The sequence below is a fragment of the Dama dama genome, chromosome 4 (genome assembly GCF_033118175.1).
Source record: "Dama dama isolate Ldn47 chromosome 4, ASM3311817v1, whole genome shotgun sequence".
NCBI lineage: Eukaryota > Metazoa > Chordata > Mammalia > Artiodactyla > Cervidae > Dama > Dama dama.
In genome coordinates this window covers 40453678-40472334 of record NC_083684.1, presented here as the reverse complement: position 1 = coordinate 40472334, position 18657 = coordinate 40453678, and the positions used below count along the sequence as shown (strand labels likewise).

Below are 18657 nucleotides of genomic sequence, written 5' to 3'. Positions count from 1 at the left end.
TGAAATTTTAAGACATCATACTTTTGGAAAGACTTAATGTCACACAGTGTTTGAAGAGTTGAGACTCATTCCCTTTGAGCTCTGACTTAGCTTGACTTCATATGAACACTTCAAGTTAGGGTCCTGTGGGGCTGCTCCCTGTATCAGTGACACTCACAGGGGCATGACATTCAAGTGTGGAGACTGGTCTCTTCTGGGTGCTCTACCCTTAGCTTACCTACTCAGATTCTCAAGATGACCCTGGGGTTTGTACAGAAGCTTCCAAGCCATCCACTGGTAAACACTGCCCCAGCTATGGGGTAGAGTCTGTAGGAAGGTGTTGAGGGGTAGCTGCCGGAGGTGGAAGAGGCTTCTCCTGTCGAGAGACCTAAGCAACTTGTGTTTGAGTGCATGTGCCTTCCCTGTTCTCTTGGGAAGTTGTGGAACCAGAGCTCTGTTGCTGGTGGCCAAGCATACTTTCCCTGGATGACCCTTGACCTCCCCTTTTTGCAGTAGCCCTAAGCATTCGGGTCACCCAGGAAGCACATATGCTTCAAACACATAAGCCTTCATCTTAGTGTCAGGAAACCTGTATGTGAGGGGTGGGATCGCATGTGGTATTGGGCTCTAAAACAGGGCAGGATAAGTGGCCTGGCATCCAAGTTAGGAAAACTCCAAACTCCTGGCTCTATTGCACTTGCATATGTTGATTGATGACTGCAGGGCAGTCGGGGTCATTTGCTGTTTGGTCAGCGATGGCATAAAGGGAATGGAGACCAACTCTTGGCAGCCTCTCCCATGTAAAGTCAGGAAGCTGATTATTTGGGCTGCTATTTTTCTGGGAAAATGTGCAGGTTCTAGCCTAATGGGAATCCTGCCAGCAGGCTTACACAGCTTTTGCTCTTGATGATCGTCGAAGGTCTCCTTCTGGCAAGAAGTAACGGGCAGTTTGAGAGTCTCAATCCTTTTGAACCATAGAAACCTTTCTTTGAAGTGTTGTTCCTTCTCCTTTTCTCTTTTCCCTTCCCTCTCCTTTCCCCTAACCCTTGCAGGCCAGTTATTAGGGCCATGTGTTGATTGGTGTCTTTCATGGGTTCTGCCCACAAAGATGCGAAAGCTGGTTTCAGGGGAAAGTGGGTTGGTTAGAGCCTTCCTTCCTGCTCCTTCAACACCCATTGTTGCAGCCAGCCAGAGAAGGGCAAAGGGGCATTTACTGCAGATGGAAGGCTCGCAGGTTCTGGAGTTCCATGTGGTGGGGACTCTGGTAGTGTTAGGGTACTGGTCCATATGGTTCATGGACCATGCTGGGAGAGGAAAAGAAGAGTCCAAGATGGAGAAACGTATGTGAGCTGGTTCCTTGCACAATTACAACAGGAAGCAGTTGGAATGTAATTTCCAGCTACTTGGAAATGGTCACAATAAGGCAACCCCATGTGATTGCTTTAAAAGAAAAACATTTTTATTGTGGTAAAGTATGCGTCACATAAATTTTACCATTTTAATTATTTTTAAGTGAACAATTCAGTGACATTAAGTATACTCACATTGTTATGCAACCAGAAGTTACACCTTAGCCATCTTGGTTGGTGTTTTCACTGTTGTGATCATCTCAGCTACATCTTGATGCTCATATGTGGTTAACATCAGGCATCGTGTGTGGGTTTCTAGTATTTTACACTTAGATGGTGGTGACTTGTTTCTCTAGTTTCTGAGTTCTTGGGGCAATACCTTACTGTGTCTTTGTATACTACAAGTATATAGACTAAAAAAACCTGTTAATTCCCTTTTCTGATGGTCCCTCTGAGTGCAACTGAGATATCTTTGACAGAGTTGCCCAGCACGGGTCCCACCTGGCTGTGGCTGCCTTAGTTGTTTAGGTTCCTGGGTGGAAGGAGTAGAGGCTGGGTCTCCGGGGCCTCACACACTATTACCTTTAGTTTGGGATGAGAGGCCGGTGATGAATGTGTGGGGCAAGGGTAGTTAATTTGGAGACCTCAGAGAAGAAACCCTGTGTGAGGGGTCTTTATGGCTCTATATGGATCCAGCTGGCTGTACGTTTTCCATGTCTTGGTTCTTGCTGAAGAGGGGCTTGTCCCTGTGGCTTAATCTTGCGTTATTCTGCCAAACACTCTGTAGGATTGAACTACTTACTTTAGGTACTTCTTGGGAATAGATTCTGCTGCCTTAGCTAGGAGTCAGAAGCCAAAGGACAGGAAGAAGTGATTCCAGGAAACTTTCCTCTGAAACTGAAGCCAGTGATTCCTGGTTGTAGACACTACCTCCTGTTTTTCCAGCTGCTTAAGGCATTGAGAGATTTCCATTAGAAAATCAAAATACAAAAGTTCTCCAAGATCCACTAGTGTGTTAAAGGAGTCTCTGCATTCATTGCTTTTCCTGGTTTTCGTTTACCAAGAAATATTTGAGAAGGGAGATGCATAACCATTTGCTAACCAAAATGTTTGTGTGTGTGCTTTTTCAAAGGTACATGGGAATAGGACTCTCAGCTCAAGGCGTCAACATGAACAGACTTCCTGGTGAGTCACTGGCTAAGAGAACATTTGTTCTGGTCCCTTGATCCATTCTGTGATGAGAGTCATGGTGGCAGCCAGCAGGCTGGAGAGGACTTTGTTTGCTGGCTGCCTACCCGCCAAGCCATTGGGTGGAGGATCCTAAAAGGTAGCCACTGGGCCGGGATGGCATGGGCTTCCATTCCAAAAATGAACTGGCAAGTGATTGTCCTTCATGGAATTTGAACTGTTTACAGTCAGTACCAAGCGACCTGAGCTTGCTCCCTGTAGGGATACGCCTCGGTAGCCCTCATTCCCATTGGCCTTGCTTGACCAGCCTGGGACTCTGGCATTTTGGAGAGGAAGGCTGCCATCAACCTTGGTCCTGTTTTTACTTTACCATGTCAGTGGCCAAAGCCTTAAGGGACCTCCCACGTGGAAGACAGTTGAGGCAGTGTCTTAATAAGTAGGATGTGTGTGAGACTTAGGCTTACAGTCAGCAACCACAGATTTATAAAGGAGCCCTCTGGGCCCTGCCGGTGGGCCTCCTCGACCACCCAGGCGCCCTTGCAGTTGTTTTCTGCCCAGTAGCTCATGCCTAGGCCTGGGCTAGGCACAGCTGAGAGGACAAAAGCCTCTACCAGAAGCTAGTGGATTCTAGAAGATGGTCCCAAATTCATTTGTCACTTGAGTGGCCTAACTGACAAGGTGCACACTGCCCTGACTCTGTCAGGTAGGCAGGCAAAGTCCCTATGGTTTTGCCCAGGCCCTCTCTAGTTTTTGTGCCTTTAACACAAAAGAAGGCAGCTGGCTTTTTCCACAGAGGGAACACCACTTAAACCTTCCAGTTTTTTTCCAATCTGTATTTAATATCACTCAGGCTTTATTTTCCTAATTGACTCCTTTCAAGCACTAGAAATCTTGACTTGCTCAGGATTGATTACAGTTGTCAGGAATCTGACTTTTTAAAAAAAAATTGGCTTCAATCTGAGCAAAACTGGCCTTTAGTTATTAATCAGAATGTGTGTGGCATGTTCGGCCTCTTTGTGCAGTGTGCAGCTGTGACATTTGTTATCCTAGCCTTGGCTGACTAGATATATCTACAGTGTTCATAGCTCTGCCTCTTTGTGAACAGGGAGCTTAGAAAGATAATTTCCTGTCAAGGGTAAACTGATTCTTAATCTTTGTCTTGCACTAAATGTGCTCTTGAACTTTTGCATGGCTTTGGTTATGGAGAAAAGAGGCTTTTGTAGGTTCATTACACAAAATTAACTACTATAATCTGTTATTGAGTGGGACTTTAAGCAATTCTGAACATTGGTTAAATGAATTTTTGTTAATCTATGTGAAGGAATACTGTGCAGCCATGAAAAGAATGAGGAGCCTCTTCAGGTGCTGCTTTGGAGTATCTCTGGGATGTATTGTTAAGTAAAAAATATAGGCATAGAACAATGTATATTATGCTACCAAATGTTTAAAAAAAAAAGGGAAAATGTGCATCACTATATCTGTTTGTACATGCATAGAATATCTTTGGAAAGTTAAAGAAAAGCTTAAAATATCGGCTGTCCCTTGAATCAGGGTGACTGGGGAGAGGACTGGGAAGAAAATTTGTCCCTTTTGAAGCTTTCAGATATTCTTTCTTGTGAACATATTACGTTTTAAAAATAAGTAAAGAAAATAACCAAAAGCCCCTTCATCAAGAAGCCCTCACGCCTGTCTTTCAGCTGGTCTCGGGATGCGGTCCTTTACCCTGCGCAAAACATGGCATTCCGGGTTCCATACGTTCATCCTTCTTTAGTAGGAACCGTTTTCACACGGCCATTGGTTTCAGGATCCGTGGAGTGGAGCATATGAGGTTAGAAGGGGTTCTAGGACTGCCTGAACGGACTTGAAACTCTGAGATGGAGCCGTGTGGAGCTGGCTTAGTCTCTTTGTCTTGTTCATAAGATGGGGCTTTTGACCCCTCTGGGCTGCTTAGAGGTCAGCTGAGGGTCACATGCTTTGACATTGTTAATGCAATGTTGTTGTGAAGTCAGACTCTGCCTGGGCGCAGAAGGTGACTCTGTAGTGAGAAGGGGCTTGGGGACAGTGGATAAGGTGTTAGTTCCCGCACTAACACATCAGGAGAGCTAGCGCCTTGTTTACGTCCTCACTGGTGCATCTGTCTTTTGGCAAGAGAAAGGAGCCTCGGTGTTCTATGCATATGGCACCTGTCTTTGTTTTCACTCCGCCTGCCAGCTCCTGAGGGTTTTCCTTCCTGCCATATCTGATCATCTCCCTGATTATTCCGTAAGGTGGAAACTAGGAATCAGGTTGCATCTAGGTAGGGATTCACCCTAGGAATGATGGATGCCTCTGACTTTCCTGGATACAGGACTGGCTGAGTGGCTGGGCAGACCTAGCACAGGACAGATGTAGGGACAGAGGGGAGACACTCCCTTGCTTCTCAGGAATGATGGGGGCCTGCCACTGTTCACCTCAGTGCTGCGTTTGAAAGATCAGAATCCCCTTTGGTGCTTTCCATGTTCTGGGGTCACTTTGTGTGTGTGTGTGTTTGTCTATATGTGATGAACATACGTTCTCCAAAACCAGAAGTATCATCATTCAAAAGTGGTTATACCTGAAACTACTTGCATGTACTTTGGTGGTGAAGTGAGAGATGGAGGATGATAGTAGTTAAAACCTTCCTGCCAGATGCGTCTCATTTCTAAGAGGCCATTGGTTGAGATGAAGGCTATTTGGACCGCTTAGATGTATGATTGGTGGGAGGGGAGTGAAGGTGGTGGCCTTAGCTGTGTCTAGAATTTGAGACTTTGGTGTTAACTCCAGATGAGATCTTAGAGGGGTGATGTATCTCTTGATAGATACAGGCATACTTAGTGGAGGGTGGTGGTAGGGATGGTTTTGGTTCCACAGCAGTGTGAAGTGCTATTTCACCCTGGCATTTAGAGGCAAATAGGAGTTTGCCAGATGGGTTTGGGCAGTGATATTATGGGGCCTGGGAGTGGATCTCTTAAGTTGTCTGCTGTGATGGTCTGGTTTTCTGGGAACAGTCAGGATGAGCCAGCTGAGGGAAGAGTCTTATTACTATGGCAAGGAGCCTAGATTTATATATATATAAGCAGTAGGGGCTGCAGGACTGTTTTTTTTTTTTTTTTTTTTAATTGGAGTGTAGTTGATGAACAGTGGTGTGTTAGTTTCAGGTGTATAGCACAGTGAATCAGTTGTACATGTAGCCACTCTTTTTTTTTAGATTCTTCTCCCATATAGGCCATTACAGAGTACTGAGTAGAGTTCCCTGTGCTATACTGCAGGTTTTTTAAAAAAATAATTTATTTTAATTGGAGAAGAATTAATTTACAGTATTGTGATGGTTTTTGCCATATATCAGCATGAATCGGCCGTAAGCATGCATGAGTCCCCTCCCTCCTGAACCCCCTTCCCACAGCAGGTTCTTACTATTTATCTATTATATATATAGTAGTGTATATATGTTAGTCCCAGTCTTCCAATTTATCCCTCCCCCACCTTATCACCTGGTAACCATAAGTTTGTTTTCTATCCATGACTTTACTTCTGTTTTGTAAATGAATTCATTTGTATCCTTTATTTTTTATTGGTTTATTTCCCCCCACTTTTTTGGCATCAGTGTGAAATTTGGGGTCTTAGTTCCCCACCCAGGAATTGAACCTGTGCTTCCTGTATTGGGAATACAGAATCTTAACCACTGGACCACCAGGGAAGTCTGTACCCTTTTTTTTTTTAGATTTCATATATAAGTGGTAACATGATGTTTATCTTTCTGTGTCTGACTTACTTCACTCAGTATGACAGTCTTTCAGTTCATCTATGTTGCTGCAAATGGCATTATTTTGTTCTTTTTTTTATGGCTCAGTTGCAGAGTGTTTTAAGCAGAGGCAAGATGCAATCAGACTTGCTAGTTCAGGAGTACCTAATTTAGAGGAGGCCTTCGAATGGGTCAAGGCCAGACTCGGGCTCCTGGGCAGTAGGAACCGTAAGAGCTCAGGCGTGTCAGGGAGCTTCAGGAGGTGGTAGATTATGGTTTAATAAAAAGACTCCCTTTCCCTGTCCTAAAATATTGAACTGGAAACATTTCATTAGAAGTGGACAGTTAAATTTATAAATGCCTGTGAGTGTATGCTGCGGTAACTCAATATATCTGGTTTATTTGAGAAGAATCCTACTAGGTCTTTGGGCGGGGTTCCTTATTTTCATTACTGTATATGTAGATTATTTTCTATTTGCAAGTTTAGAATAATTTATCAGTGACTCCATCAGGGCCAGTTGGTCTTTGGGGAGGACATTTTTTTTTTGGGGGGGGGAGGACATTTTTTGTGTCCTCTTCCTCTCTTGTTAAGCTGGTTCAAGTAACAGCTTGTTTCCTGTGGCATTGCTTTTAATATATTCTGCTTTGCCCATCTGGTTCTCTTAGTTTATAGGAAAATGACTGTGATTAATATTATCAGAACCTAAAAACACCTTCATGATTGATCTTTTAGATTAATTGAATCCATTTTGTTAATTATTAAAAAAGAAAAATCACTGTTATCAATCTTGTTTTCCTATGTAGTTTTAAAGTGAGGTATAATTAACATCCAGTAAAATTCACTCCTTTGAAGTATACAATTCCATGGTTTTAGTATAGTTACAAAGTTGTGCTACCATCACTACTATCTAATTCCGGATTATTTTCACCATCCCAGATAAAAACTCCATACCCATTAATAGTCACTCCTGGATTTTGCCTCCTTCTGGCCTCTGGAAACCACTGATCTACTTTCTGTCTCCATGAACTTTTCCTGTTCTGGAGATTTCATATCAGTGGCATCACATAATATGTGGCCTTTTGTGACTGCCTTCGTTCAGTTAGCGTAATGTTTTCGAGGTTCATCTACACTGTAGTATGTGTCAGAGCTTCGTTCCTTCCTCCGGCAGAATAATACTCTGCTGTATGGATATATCACATTTTGCTTATCCATGCATCTGTTGATGGTCATTTGGGTCATTTCCATATTTTGGCTGTTACAATTGATGCTTTTATAAGCATTTGTATATAAGCTGTTGCGCAGACATGTTTTTATTTCTCTTGACAATACGTAGGCATAGAAATGCAGGGTCATATGGTAACACAGTTTAGTCATTTGAGGAACTACCAGACTGATTTCCATGGTGGCTGCCCCATTTACATTCCCACTACCTGTGTATAAGGGTTGATTTCTCCGTATCTTTGCCAACACTTGTCATTATCTGACTTTTTGATTATAGCCACCCTATTGGGTATGAGGCTTCCCAGGTGGTGCTAGTGGTAAAGAATGCCTACCAATGCGGGAGATGCAAGAAACCTGGGTTTCATCCCTGAGCCGGGAAGATCCCCTGGAGTAGGAAATGGCAACCCACTCCAGTATTCTTGCCTGGAAAATTACATGGATGGAGGAGCCTGGTGGGCTACAGTCCATGGAGTTGCAAAGAGTCAGACACAACTGAGCACTTACAGGCAGCAACAGCAGTGGGTATGAAGTGGTATCTCATTGTGGCTTTTGTTTCATTTCCCTGACTAATAATATCAAGCCTCTTTTCATGTGCTTATTGACCATTTGTCTGTCTTCCTTGGAGAAATGTCTGTTAAATATCTTTTGCTTTTTTTTTTGCCATACCATGTACTTGACTGTTTTTAAGTTGGGTTATTAATCTTTTTATTATTGACTTGTAAGCGCTCTTTATATGTTCAGGATATAAGTTTCTTGTCAGTTACATGATTTGCTGATTTTTTTCCTCTATTCTTTAGGTTGTCTTTTTTTCCTTTTTTCATATTCTTTCTTATTATGATTTATTATAAGATATTAAATATAAATCCCTGTGCTATACAGTAGGACTGTGTTTATTTTATATGTAGTAGTTTGTATTTGCTAGCCCCAAAGTCCTAATTTATCCCTTCCCTTACCCCTTCTTTCCCTTTTGGTAACTGAAAGTTTGTTCTTTATGTCTGTGAATCTGTTTCTGTTTTGTAAATAAACTCATTTGTATCATATTTTAGATTCCACATTTAGGTCATGTCCTAGGATATTTATCTTTCTGACTTCACTTAGTATAATGATCTCTAGATCCGTCCATGTTGCTACAAATGGCATTATTTTGTTCCTTTTTATGGCTGAGTAGTATTCATGTGTGTGTGTGTGTGTGTGTGTGTGTGTGTGCGCACGCACGCACATATTAGTCTTTTTTTTTTTCTTTCATATTTATTTTTATTTGTCTGGCTGCCCCAGGTCTTAACTTGCAGCATGTGGGATCTTTAGTTGCAGCCTGTGAAATCTTAGTTGAGGCATGTGGGATCTAGTTCCCTGACCAGGGATTGAACCCGGGCCCCCTGCATTGGTAGCGTGGAGTCTCAGCCATTAGACCACCATGGGAGTCTCTCTCAATCTTTTCTTTTGTCTGGACTGCGTGGCATGTGGGATCTCTGTTCCCAGACCAGGGATCAAACCCAGGCCATTGCAGTGAAAGCACTAACCACGAGTTCTAACCACTGGATTTCCAGGGCCTTCCCATATGGGTCTTATTCTTGATTAGAACTTAGAATAGCTGGGTGACGTGGGTATGGAGACAAGGGAGGCAGTGTTCCCCTTCCTTGAGGGACCCAGCAGACTCTCTGTGGTTCCTGAATGGTTGATGGTGCTTTGCCAGGTCCTGAAAGTTTAATAAAGGGGCAGCTGAAGGGCCCTCCAGGCAAGAGTGTACAACTCACTCCTTTCTCCACTCTGAGCAGATTGCACTTCTAGAAACCTCAGCATTTTGCTTAAGGTCCAGTAGACAGTGAACCTGCTTGCCCCAGAGTGAGGTTCATCTTCCTGCAAAACCCAGATCCTCTTGTGTTCCCAGTCTCTGTTGACGGTCACTGTCCACCCAGCCCCTAAGTGGGATCCTCCCTCCTTTTCCCTCATCCTGTGGTTCTATACTCTTAAGCATCTCTTGAATCTGGCCTGCCTCTGTATTCCTCCTCCACTGCGCCTCCAGCCTTTATAGCTTCTCCACTGGGCTATTTTCATGGCCTCCTGATTAATCTCTCTGCCTTGGGCCTCTGTTCTGTTTCCCTTATACACTCTGCCCCTTGCCTGCTTTGGACCTCTGACCCCCTCCCTGTCCATCAGACACAGGTGTTGTGGGCCCTGCTCACCTTTTTCTGCCACCTTTACCCTCCACACACGCTGCACACCAGCAGGTCTGTGTGGGACCCCAAACACCCTGCAAACATTTCCTGCTCTGCCCCTTGGCAGATGTCCTTCTTGCCCTGGAGGTGTCCTCCTTGCTTGTGAGCCCTCGTGCAGTCTTGCCCGATCCCTTCAGCCCTATTTGCATCCTGCATCTCCCTGGGCTTTGCCTCAATGCAGTGGCTGCAGTAAGCCAAGTGTGGTTCTGGAACCAGCGTTGAGTCAGGGCCCCCTGGCCTGCAGCCTGTCTTGGGCTAGAAGCCTTCATTTGGAGCTCAGCCTCCCTGCACCACCCTGTCGTGGCGCTGATTGTGCCTGGGGGTTGACTGGCTACCCTTTCCTGTGTGTTGGGGCTCAGTATGGTTGAACCAGCTGCTGGCTCACTTTTGCTTGTGTGAGGGAGCCAACCCTCCGGTTGTGGTTGGCTCCTGGAGCAGTGTAGCTCAGTGGCTGAGAACATGACTCCGGAGTCACGCTGTGTTTGCATCCTGGCAGCTGTGTTTCCTGGAGCAAGTCACCTAACTGCTCTGGGTCTCAGCTTCCTCATATGTAAATTGGACGTGATGCTAGTACTTAACTCACATATGGGATGATTATGGGGATTGAGTGCTTAAAGTGCTTAGAATAGTGCTGGATACAGGAAAAGGGGATTCACAAGTGTTAGCTTATTGTTATTGATAAAGTTTTTTTCTGTCTGAGGAAGAAAGTACCTATACATGTAAAATTCTTTAATGGGTGTTTGTGCATCAGAGTGGAGTTAGGTGTACTCTAAATGACATTTTCTCTTCAGTGCTGTGTTTTCTGTATTTAAGTAGACATGTTTAGTGAATTAGCTGGAGTTGAATTATAGAGAATGCAGATGGATCGCAACCAAAGTCGGGATGTTGATGTTTTCAGTATTTTCTTACAGGTTTTCCTGTACTAGCTCAGGGAGGACATGTTTGCCTCTAAGGCTGTCAGAGGTAGAGGGTAGCCACCCTGGGGGTCTCATTTGTCCTTGGCAGCAGGTGGTAACAGAGAGCGCCTCTCAAATGAGGCCTTGTGTTCAGTCTTTCCCCGGGAACATATGGGCATGTTGTAGCTTGTATGGTCAAAGGTTTCTGTTGGAAGATGTTGAAGTTTTGATGTTTATCTTTTATGTGTTTTTGGCCTCCTTAAGTGTGAACCAAGGAACAGGTGTGGCCAAAATAAGACTGTCAGAACCCTTGGCTAAATGGTTTTGAAGCCAGTCAGGATGATCTGTGGGCAGGTGAGTGTACCTGCAGCCCCACCCTTCCGTTGTTGAGCTGGCAGCAGAGCGCATGGGCTGGGATCCCTGGGTTGGCGAAGCAGGAAGAAAGTCAGGGGCGTGGGTAGAGGGGATTTGGACTCCTCCCAGGCTCAGGTGCTTTGAAGGGGGCGAGGCTAGGACAGATCTTCCTTCTGTGTCTCATACCTCAGACAGGGCCGGGGAGACTAGGCTGTGTTACTGGGCAGCCTCATCTGCAGCAGAGCTGGACAGCTAATTATTTCCTCCTTGCTGTTTCTGTGGAGGAGGCAGATGTTCTCTTGGGGTAGCATCTATTACCTTCATCACTACAACCCCTCAAAAGAGAGCCCAGGCCCATTGGGGCATCCTTTCCATTGGGGCATCTTCTTTCCAGAGAAGCAACTGGAAGAACCACAACTGGGAGTTGGGGATGGGGGCATATTTCCTGAAGCAGATGGCACCTGGCAGCCGGGACTTGGTGGGGGAGAGAGGAGAGGGCGTAGTGGGGGGGATGGCGGAGGGACTGTCTGCTTGCTCCACACGATCCTCAGGTTCCAGTGAGCATCTTTTCCTCTCCCTGGAGCTGACCTTACTACGCCCATTCCTTAGTCAGAGTGGGCTATCAGGAGCACACCCTTGGGAGTGTTTGTGTCCCTGCTTCTCCTGGGCGGGACACCTTCTGCACACAGCTGATATTTCATATCTGCATGTGCCACAGGAAAGCGGCAGCAGATAGCAGAGATCAGGACAGACCAGTGAGGGTCCCTGTCAGGTTCCTGAGGGCAGGTGCTAGGGCGCAGCAATAAATAACAGAGTGCTGGACATCCTTCCTCTCTGTGCTCCTGAAGATACACAGAATAAGGTGTCTGCTCAGAGCAGGTACCAATAGCAGGTGGCTTTGTGCAGGTGGCATGTAGGAGGGTTTCCAGTAGTCTACAAATGCTGTTTGTCCGTACCCACCACATGGGGGGCTCCTTCTGTCTCACTCCACGTGGGCTGAGTTCCTTGTTCCCCACAGCTCATGAGCCCCCTTCGTATTCACCATTGATAACCACCTGTCTTTGGAGCATCTTTCACCCCAGGATCTGCATTGCTTCCCAGGGGTCTGCCCTGGGGCTGCTCAGTCCCTTTCGTGGGGAAGTCATACTTCCCTCCCACTGGGTGCGTTGAATCATCAGGGTGCCCCTGGGCATCTGGGATACCCCTCCTAATGCCAGCAACGCCCCTGGGAACAGGCCTCAAGAACCCGGGCTTGATGGTAGGTGCCATGCAAGCCTCCCCAGCGAGTATCCCTTGAGGCTGGTGAAGTGAAGAACCTGGCAGGTGCTGGCCCTGTGTTCGTGCCTCTGGGTTCCTCAAGGCAGCCCGGCCTGGGGAAGGAGGACAGCCAGGAGGGGCCCCGAAGCCACTGGAGCAGCTCCCGGGACCAGGGCTGTGGGAAGATAGGTTGGGGTTTGGGCTCTTGGTGAGTCTCGTCCCCTTGCTGCCTTTCTCATTCCGTTCTGTCTCTGAGATATCCTTGGGAAATGACCCTGGAGGGAGTGGAAGGAGAGAAACCTAGGGACCTGGGAGCTCTGGCAGCAGCTTCCCCTGGGCGGTCCAGGCAGAGGGTGGTCTGAACTCCTGGTGGTTCACTGGAGCGAATGGTGTTGGTGCCACAGGACCTTCCCCAGTTCCTGCTGTGGAGCTGGTTTTGTGTCAGAGCTCCCTGCTTCCCTGCAGCCCCCGCCTGGGCCGGCAATGCCCTTGGCCCCGTGGCCAGTTAAGCCCGTGGTCCTTTTGTATGGGCCTCTCTTCCCTCAACTAAGGTAACAAGTAAGTTATTCCTGGGCCTGGGGATTTCTAGTCTGCAGTGTCCTGTTCTTCTTCCAGGTACTAGCTGCCACCTCTCTGTAGCACAGAAGTGAAAATTCTGGATTGAAGGCTGTGTTTTTCAGGGCAAATTAAGTCCTTTGAGATAAAAGGTTTCATCGACAGCAGAAGAGCCAGTTCTGAAACCTGAGTTTGTCAGTCTCTGAAAACAGAGATTCTCGAGTGTCGTCTGTCCTGGCCAGAGACTGGGGCCACATGAGGGAAGAGCTGAGTGGGACCAGTTACTGCTCAACCGCTTGTTGCCTCCTCCTTAGTGCTAGGTCAAAGGAGTCTGGATGTAGGGCTCCTGGAAACAGTACAGTATCACACTGGGCCTTCTTTGGGGAAGGGTTTTACCTATGCCCACTTCTCAGGATGTGGCAGCAGGTGCAGGACGTCACAGGAGCTTACCTTACCAGGCGTCATCTGTCCAGTGACTTTGCCCAGATGTTTGGAAGTTCAGTGGCAAGAAGGGCAAGCCAAACCCAACCCCAGAGGAGAGATACCAAGGCCAGGATTAGGGGGAGAGTGTCACCCCTTTCCTTAGCCTGATTCAGCATGGATGAGAGACCTGGCTTGTCCTCTGGGAGCCTGAGGTGGGGGCAGGTAGGCCTGCCAAATGTGCCCCATGCCACTTGAGCCATGTCCTGGCCAGACCCACCCATCCTGGCTGTCCCTGCGCCTCTCCTGGTGATCGGGTATCTGTTTCTGAGGGGAGGTACAACCCGTGGAAGGCCCGTTCACATGCAGGTGCTGGCTGCATAGTCCCTCAGCCTGCCCAGGGCTTCAGCTGACACCTGGATCTGCCTCAGTGTAGGGCCTGGGCGCCCCGACGAGGACAGACTGCTAGTGTCACAGCTGTCTGCAGAGACAGCCTTTCCTCCTGCCCTCTCTGCCTTGCTTCATGTTGAGCTGCCACAAAGACAAGACCCTCCAGGGCCCCACTGGCCCCTTCAGTCTGGAGCTGTCAGAGGCATCACCTGAGGCTTGTGTTGGTCCTGTTCTTGGTGTTAAGGTTCCTAGAGCTTGGGGTAACAGTCTTGTGAGCACTGTGATGAGGCTTCTCTGATGCTGCCCTCACAGAAAGTTTGCTGAATGAGAAAATCTCTTTCGCTTTCCCATTATCTGTTGTCGACCTGCTCCAGGCTGCGGGTCCCATCAGATTTTTTAAGATATTTCAGGTTATCGGAAGAACAATTATCTGATGGATTTCCTGGGAGGGCTGACCCTGAGTGAGTGACCATGCTTGAGAAGCAGCCCTGCCAGGGGATCTCGTAAGACATTCGCGCTCTCCCCACAGCAACCCCAGGTTTCGGAAGCACCCTGGCCAAGCCAGCCCAGTGCCTTCCCTCTGTAGCCAACCCCACGAGTAGCATGGCCAAGTGCTCTGAGGGCCAGGTGACCTCCCCAGGAAGCCGGGGACCAGTAAGAGTGGAGCCGGCCTGGTGCCGCCCTTGGTGGGCTGTGAGTTAGGAAAGCTGGCTCCATTCCTGCTCACTCCCTCAAGGCAGGAGGAAGAGGAAGTGTGAAGTGCCCAGGCTTGACCAGGGAGCTGGTGGTAAAGAGAGAGGGGGCAGGGAAGCTTGCCAGGGAGGGCCTCCTGCAGGCTGGTTTTCCATGTCCATTGTCAGCCCTGAAAGAGTTCAGCCAAGGGAACTCAGGGGACTAAGACGTGACAGAATTGGGATTCAAACCCAAGTCTTCCTGATCTCAAAGTCCAGTGATGATCAGGATCTGTTTGTTGAGGAGAGAGGGCTGATTTGGTGCCCTAGGGGCCAGCGCTCAGGCTGGTTTATGAGGCCTGGGCTGGAGTCTGTGTGTTGGTCAGCTGTGGGCCAGGACTAGAGCCTAGTAGGCAGGCACAACACCAGCCCCGCTCCTGGCTTCAGTGCTAATGTGGTGATGATGTGGAAATCTCTCCACGTGGCAGTAGGCGTCCCCTCCCTTCCTAGTTCCCCTGGGATTGAGCCCTCAATGTGTCCCTGGCAGATGGGAGTGGCAGGCAGAGGGGCTCTTGGAGCAGTCATGCTGGAGTTCCTGGCACCCCTAGAGGGAGTCGCCCACCTCGAGGTCACTGTAACCAGGGATGGCATTCTGGGAGTGCCGAGATGATGAGCGTTGTCCTCAGCCACCCCCGTACCTCTGTGATTGGGAGTTCCCCTTGGGTGATGATGGAGGGGGAAGTGGGTGGTGCTAGAGCATCAGAATGGGACGCTTGGGGCCTCCTGCCTTCTGGCCTGAATGTGGCGTGGCTTCTCCTTGCATCACTGGCATCTGGTAGGTGTCTGACGTGGCAGGGATGGGTTTTTCTGTGCGGGCGCCAGCCTGGCGACCCATCCATTCTCTGTGGGAGGGACAGAGTTCTTCTCTTTGGAGAGGGAAGAATGGTTAGTTGGGTGGCGCTCACTGTCACAGTGCTGTCCCTGTTGTGCAGCACCAGCATCTGTTGTCCCCAAGCCCCTAGAGCTGTCTCCCTGAAGGGCAGCTGAGCCCCCTCATTCTCATCTGGCCCTCACAGCCTACTATCCTCTGAGACAGCTGACCCTGGCCTTGTGGTGAGGGTGATAACCCTCATTCCTGATCTCATCATCCCAGCCTCACACCAGGCCCACCCAGGGAGGGGTGACTGCCAGGGTCCACACTTTGAAAGTGGCTGACTTTGGCTCCGGGGCAGGAATGGGGGGTGGGAGGAAGTCTGTCCTGGAGCTGAGGTTGATAGGGCTGCAGGGGAGACTCACCTAGGCAGAGGTGTGGAAAGACCATGGTTGCTAGACCCTCCTAATGGGAAGGAGGACTAAGAACTATGGATTCTTCCAGAGCTGGCAGGGACACTTATATCAGCTGCCCTACTTCAGAGGTGAGGAAGCTGAAACCCAGAAAAGTTACAGGATTTTCCCAGGGGATGAGCCAGGTCTGCAGCCTCTTTGGGGGTTCCGGATGTGGCTTCACCATTAGTCTATACAAATGGGGGTATGATGCAGGCAGATTGCTCCGATTACTTTGCTTTTCTTAAAAAGGAAAGTCACAATAACCAAGGTCTCAGTAGAGCCCAGGGTGGCTCCTGGGTGGTGTCCGTCAGCATGGTCTGACCCCCGGGTCTTGTACTTCAGGTGTCCTGCCAGCCCTCCACCGGTTCCCTTTCCATTTCAACAGATATTTCTTGAGCACCTACTGTGGGCCACATGTTAGGCAACGTAAAGATGCTTGTATGTGGCCCCTTTAGTCAGAGAACTTTGGTTGTTTCCAAAGAGATGAGAACCCCATCTCTCACCAGCTGGGTCAGCCAGCCCTCAAGCAGGGCAGAGAGAGGCACAAAGTCTTGGGGACTCAAATGCCACCCGGGATTTAGTCTTTCGGGTTCTCTCCCTGTCTTTTGTCTGCTTGCTGTTTATTAGCTTTAGTCTGTCAAACTGGCTCTCTACACGAGGTTGAAACAATGGCAGCACAGGGCTTTGAAGCCCACTCTCCTCCCAGCTCCCTTGTACAGAAATTGCAAGAAGATCTCTTACTGGTCCAGCTTGGGTCAGGGAGGAGGCTCCCTAGGATTAGCATTCCCCACTGGAGCCCTAGGGTTGGCGCAGGAGGGGAGCTACCTCTTGAGAAAAGGAGTGCTGTCCCCCAGTGAAGGGGGCTAGCAGACATATCCTGGCACTCCTTGTTCCCCGATCCTGCTGTTTGTTCCCACAGCCTTGGGGGCTGGGTGCCAGCGGCGTGGTCCCAGTCCGCTGGCGCCCAGTCCCTTCTTAAAAGTTGACGGAACCCAGCCAGTCGCCTACAGGGAGTGGCGCCGGTCAGGTGGCTGAGCCTAGGCTTCAGAAGCCTGGGGTTCCCTGCAGTTTGTGCTGATGGAGCCCACTCTGGTCTTCAGAGCATCTTCCTCTTCCCTGTGATTGGATTGGGGACCACCCCAGGAGGGAGGAGGCTTCACCTTCACTCTCATGGGTACCTGCTTGGAGCCTACTTAAAAGTCCCTCATAAAATAGGAGACCAGAGGACCTCCCTAGCAGTTAAGTGGGTGGCTGAGACTCCGTGCCTCCACTGAGCGGGGGTGTGGGTTCCATTCCCAGTTGGGGAACTAAAGGTCCCACGTGCTGCATCGTACAGCACCGCCCCCCCCCCCCCCCCCCCAAAAAAAAAGGAAGCTAGGAGATCCAAGCCTCTGAGAGTGTAATCTACAAGACCGCAGGCCTTCGTGGAGCCTCTCAGTGCCTCGGTTTCCTCAGCCCTCAGATGGGGATTACTGTACTTACTGATTGGTTTGGACTCTTGGAGTGTTCTTATAAGTAGATACCTAGGGCCCTTTGACAGCGGTGTCTAATTGCTCCCCCTGATTTTGTAGAGAAGGGAACCAAGGTCTGAGAAGGTGAGTGATGGCCCAGGGTCTGCCACCTGAGAAGGGACAGTGCTGTGTGCAGGAGCAGACCGTAGAGGCCCTTCAGGCCACACGAACTACCCTGGCATCCAGGACTGCAGTGTCTCTTTCTAACAGAGGCCAGATCTCCTCTCCTTAGGACCTTAGCCTGAGACTGACAACAAAAATCAGAGTCACTGCAGAACATGCGACAGCATTTAGGCCTTGGCCTTACAGTTTTTCTTCTGTCTGCCCGATACCTCAAGAATGGCCTTGTAGTACCAGCTTCTGGTGTGTGTGTGTGTGTGTGTGTGTGTGTGTGTGTGTGTGTGTGTGTTCCCGACCCAGGGATCGAACCCGTGTCTTTTACATCTCCTGCATTGGCAGGCAGGCTCTTCACCACTAGCGCCTCCTGGGGAGCCCTTCTGTCTGCTGCACAACTTCTCAAGCCCTGGGGAGAAGGTTCATTGAGGGCGGGGTGACTGAATCCATTTAGAGTAACTTTGTGCCCTTTAACATGTCCTCATCTATTTTGGGCTTCTGGTACCTTTCTCTTGTGTTTGTTCTGCCCTTTCTAGTCCTTGACTAGCCTGAATTTTTCTCCCAAAGGAAAAACAGAAAGCCACTGTATGAGGATAGCACATAGGAAAATCCTCCAGTGACTTCATTTTAAGTTTCCTGTCCACGCCACTGTTTGTTTAGTGAGTGGTCCCCATGGCAACCTTGCCACATCTGGGATGAGCCACAGTCATCTCACCTGCCTTGTCTTGCCACCCAGATGCTTTGATGTCTAATAAGATGTGTCAAATTTAACGTGTCCTGAAGATCTCTTCCTTCTTTCCCATCTTCCCCATCTCTTAGTGGTACCACCATCCACCCATTTGCCCAGGACAGAAACCTGGGAGTCGTCTTCACTTCCCCTCATGCCGTCAGCGCCCACGTTCAGCAAGCCCTGTCGACTCCACTCCCAGTCTTTCCTCAGTCTCACTCAGCTCCAGCCCCGCTGGCTGCCTTTTTGTTTCTCAGACACGCTGAACTCATTCCTCCTACCTCGGAAGTTCTTCCGTCTGATACTCTGGTCAAGCTGACCTCTGCTCGGGGGCCAGTCCTCGTCCCCACTCCCACGTGCAGCTCATCATCTGGCTCAGTTTTTTTCAGAGCATGTTTTCTGTATCAGGTGTTTTCTTGTTTGCTCACTGATTTACTTAGATGTTACATCTTCTCTGCCCCTTTCACACCACCCACCACCCTCATTTGTCAACTCCATGGAGCAGGCCTTTGTTAACTAAGCGATAACAGTTGGATGATGCCTGTTCTTTCCAGAAGATGGAAAAATAGCACATTGGTCTTAAACCAAACTGCTGCTGCTGCTGCAGCTACTGTTACTAAATGAGCCATATACTCACATTCTGTTTTTAACCCATGTTAAAAACCCTTTCACGTGCATTCATACACATCTTACACACACACAGACACACACACACACGCAAG

The 18657-nt window shown here is 48.6% G+C and overlaps 1 protein-coding gene across 3 annotated transcripts in view; it reads left to right on the top strand.

Moving 5' to 3' along the window:
* The window catches only part of RANBP10 (RAN binding protein 10), a 56767-nt gene that overhangs the window by 15454 nt on the left and 22656 nt on the right, over nt 1-18657 (top strand). For all 3 annotated transcript variants that reach the window (XM_061138747.1, XM_061138745.1, XM_061138746.1), the window contains exon 3: nt 2461-2513. In XM_061138747.1, the coding sequence (XP_060994730.1) occupies nt 2461-2513 (53 nt within the window). The remainder of the gene's footprint in view (nt 1-2460; nt 2514-18657) is intronic.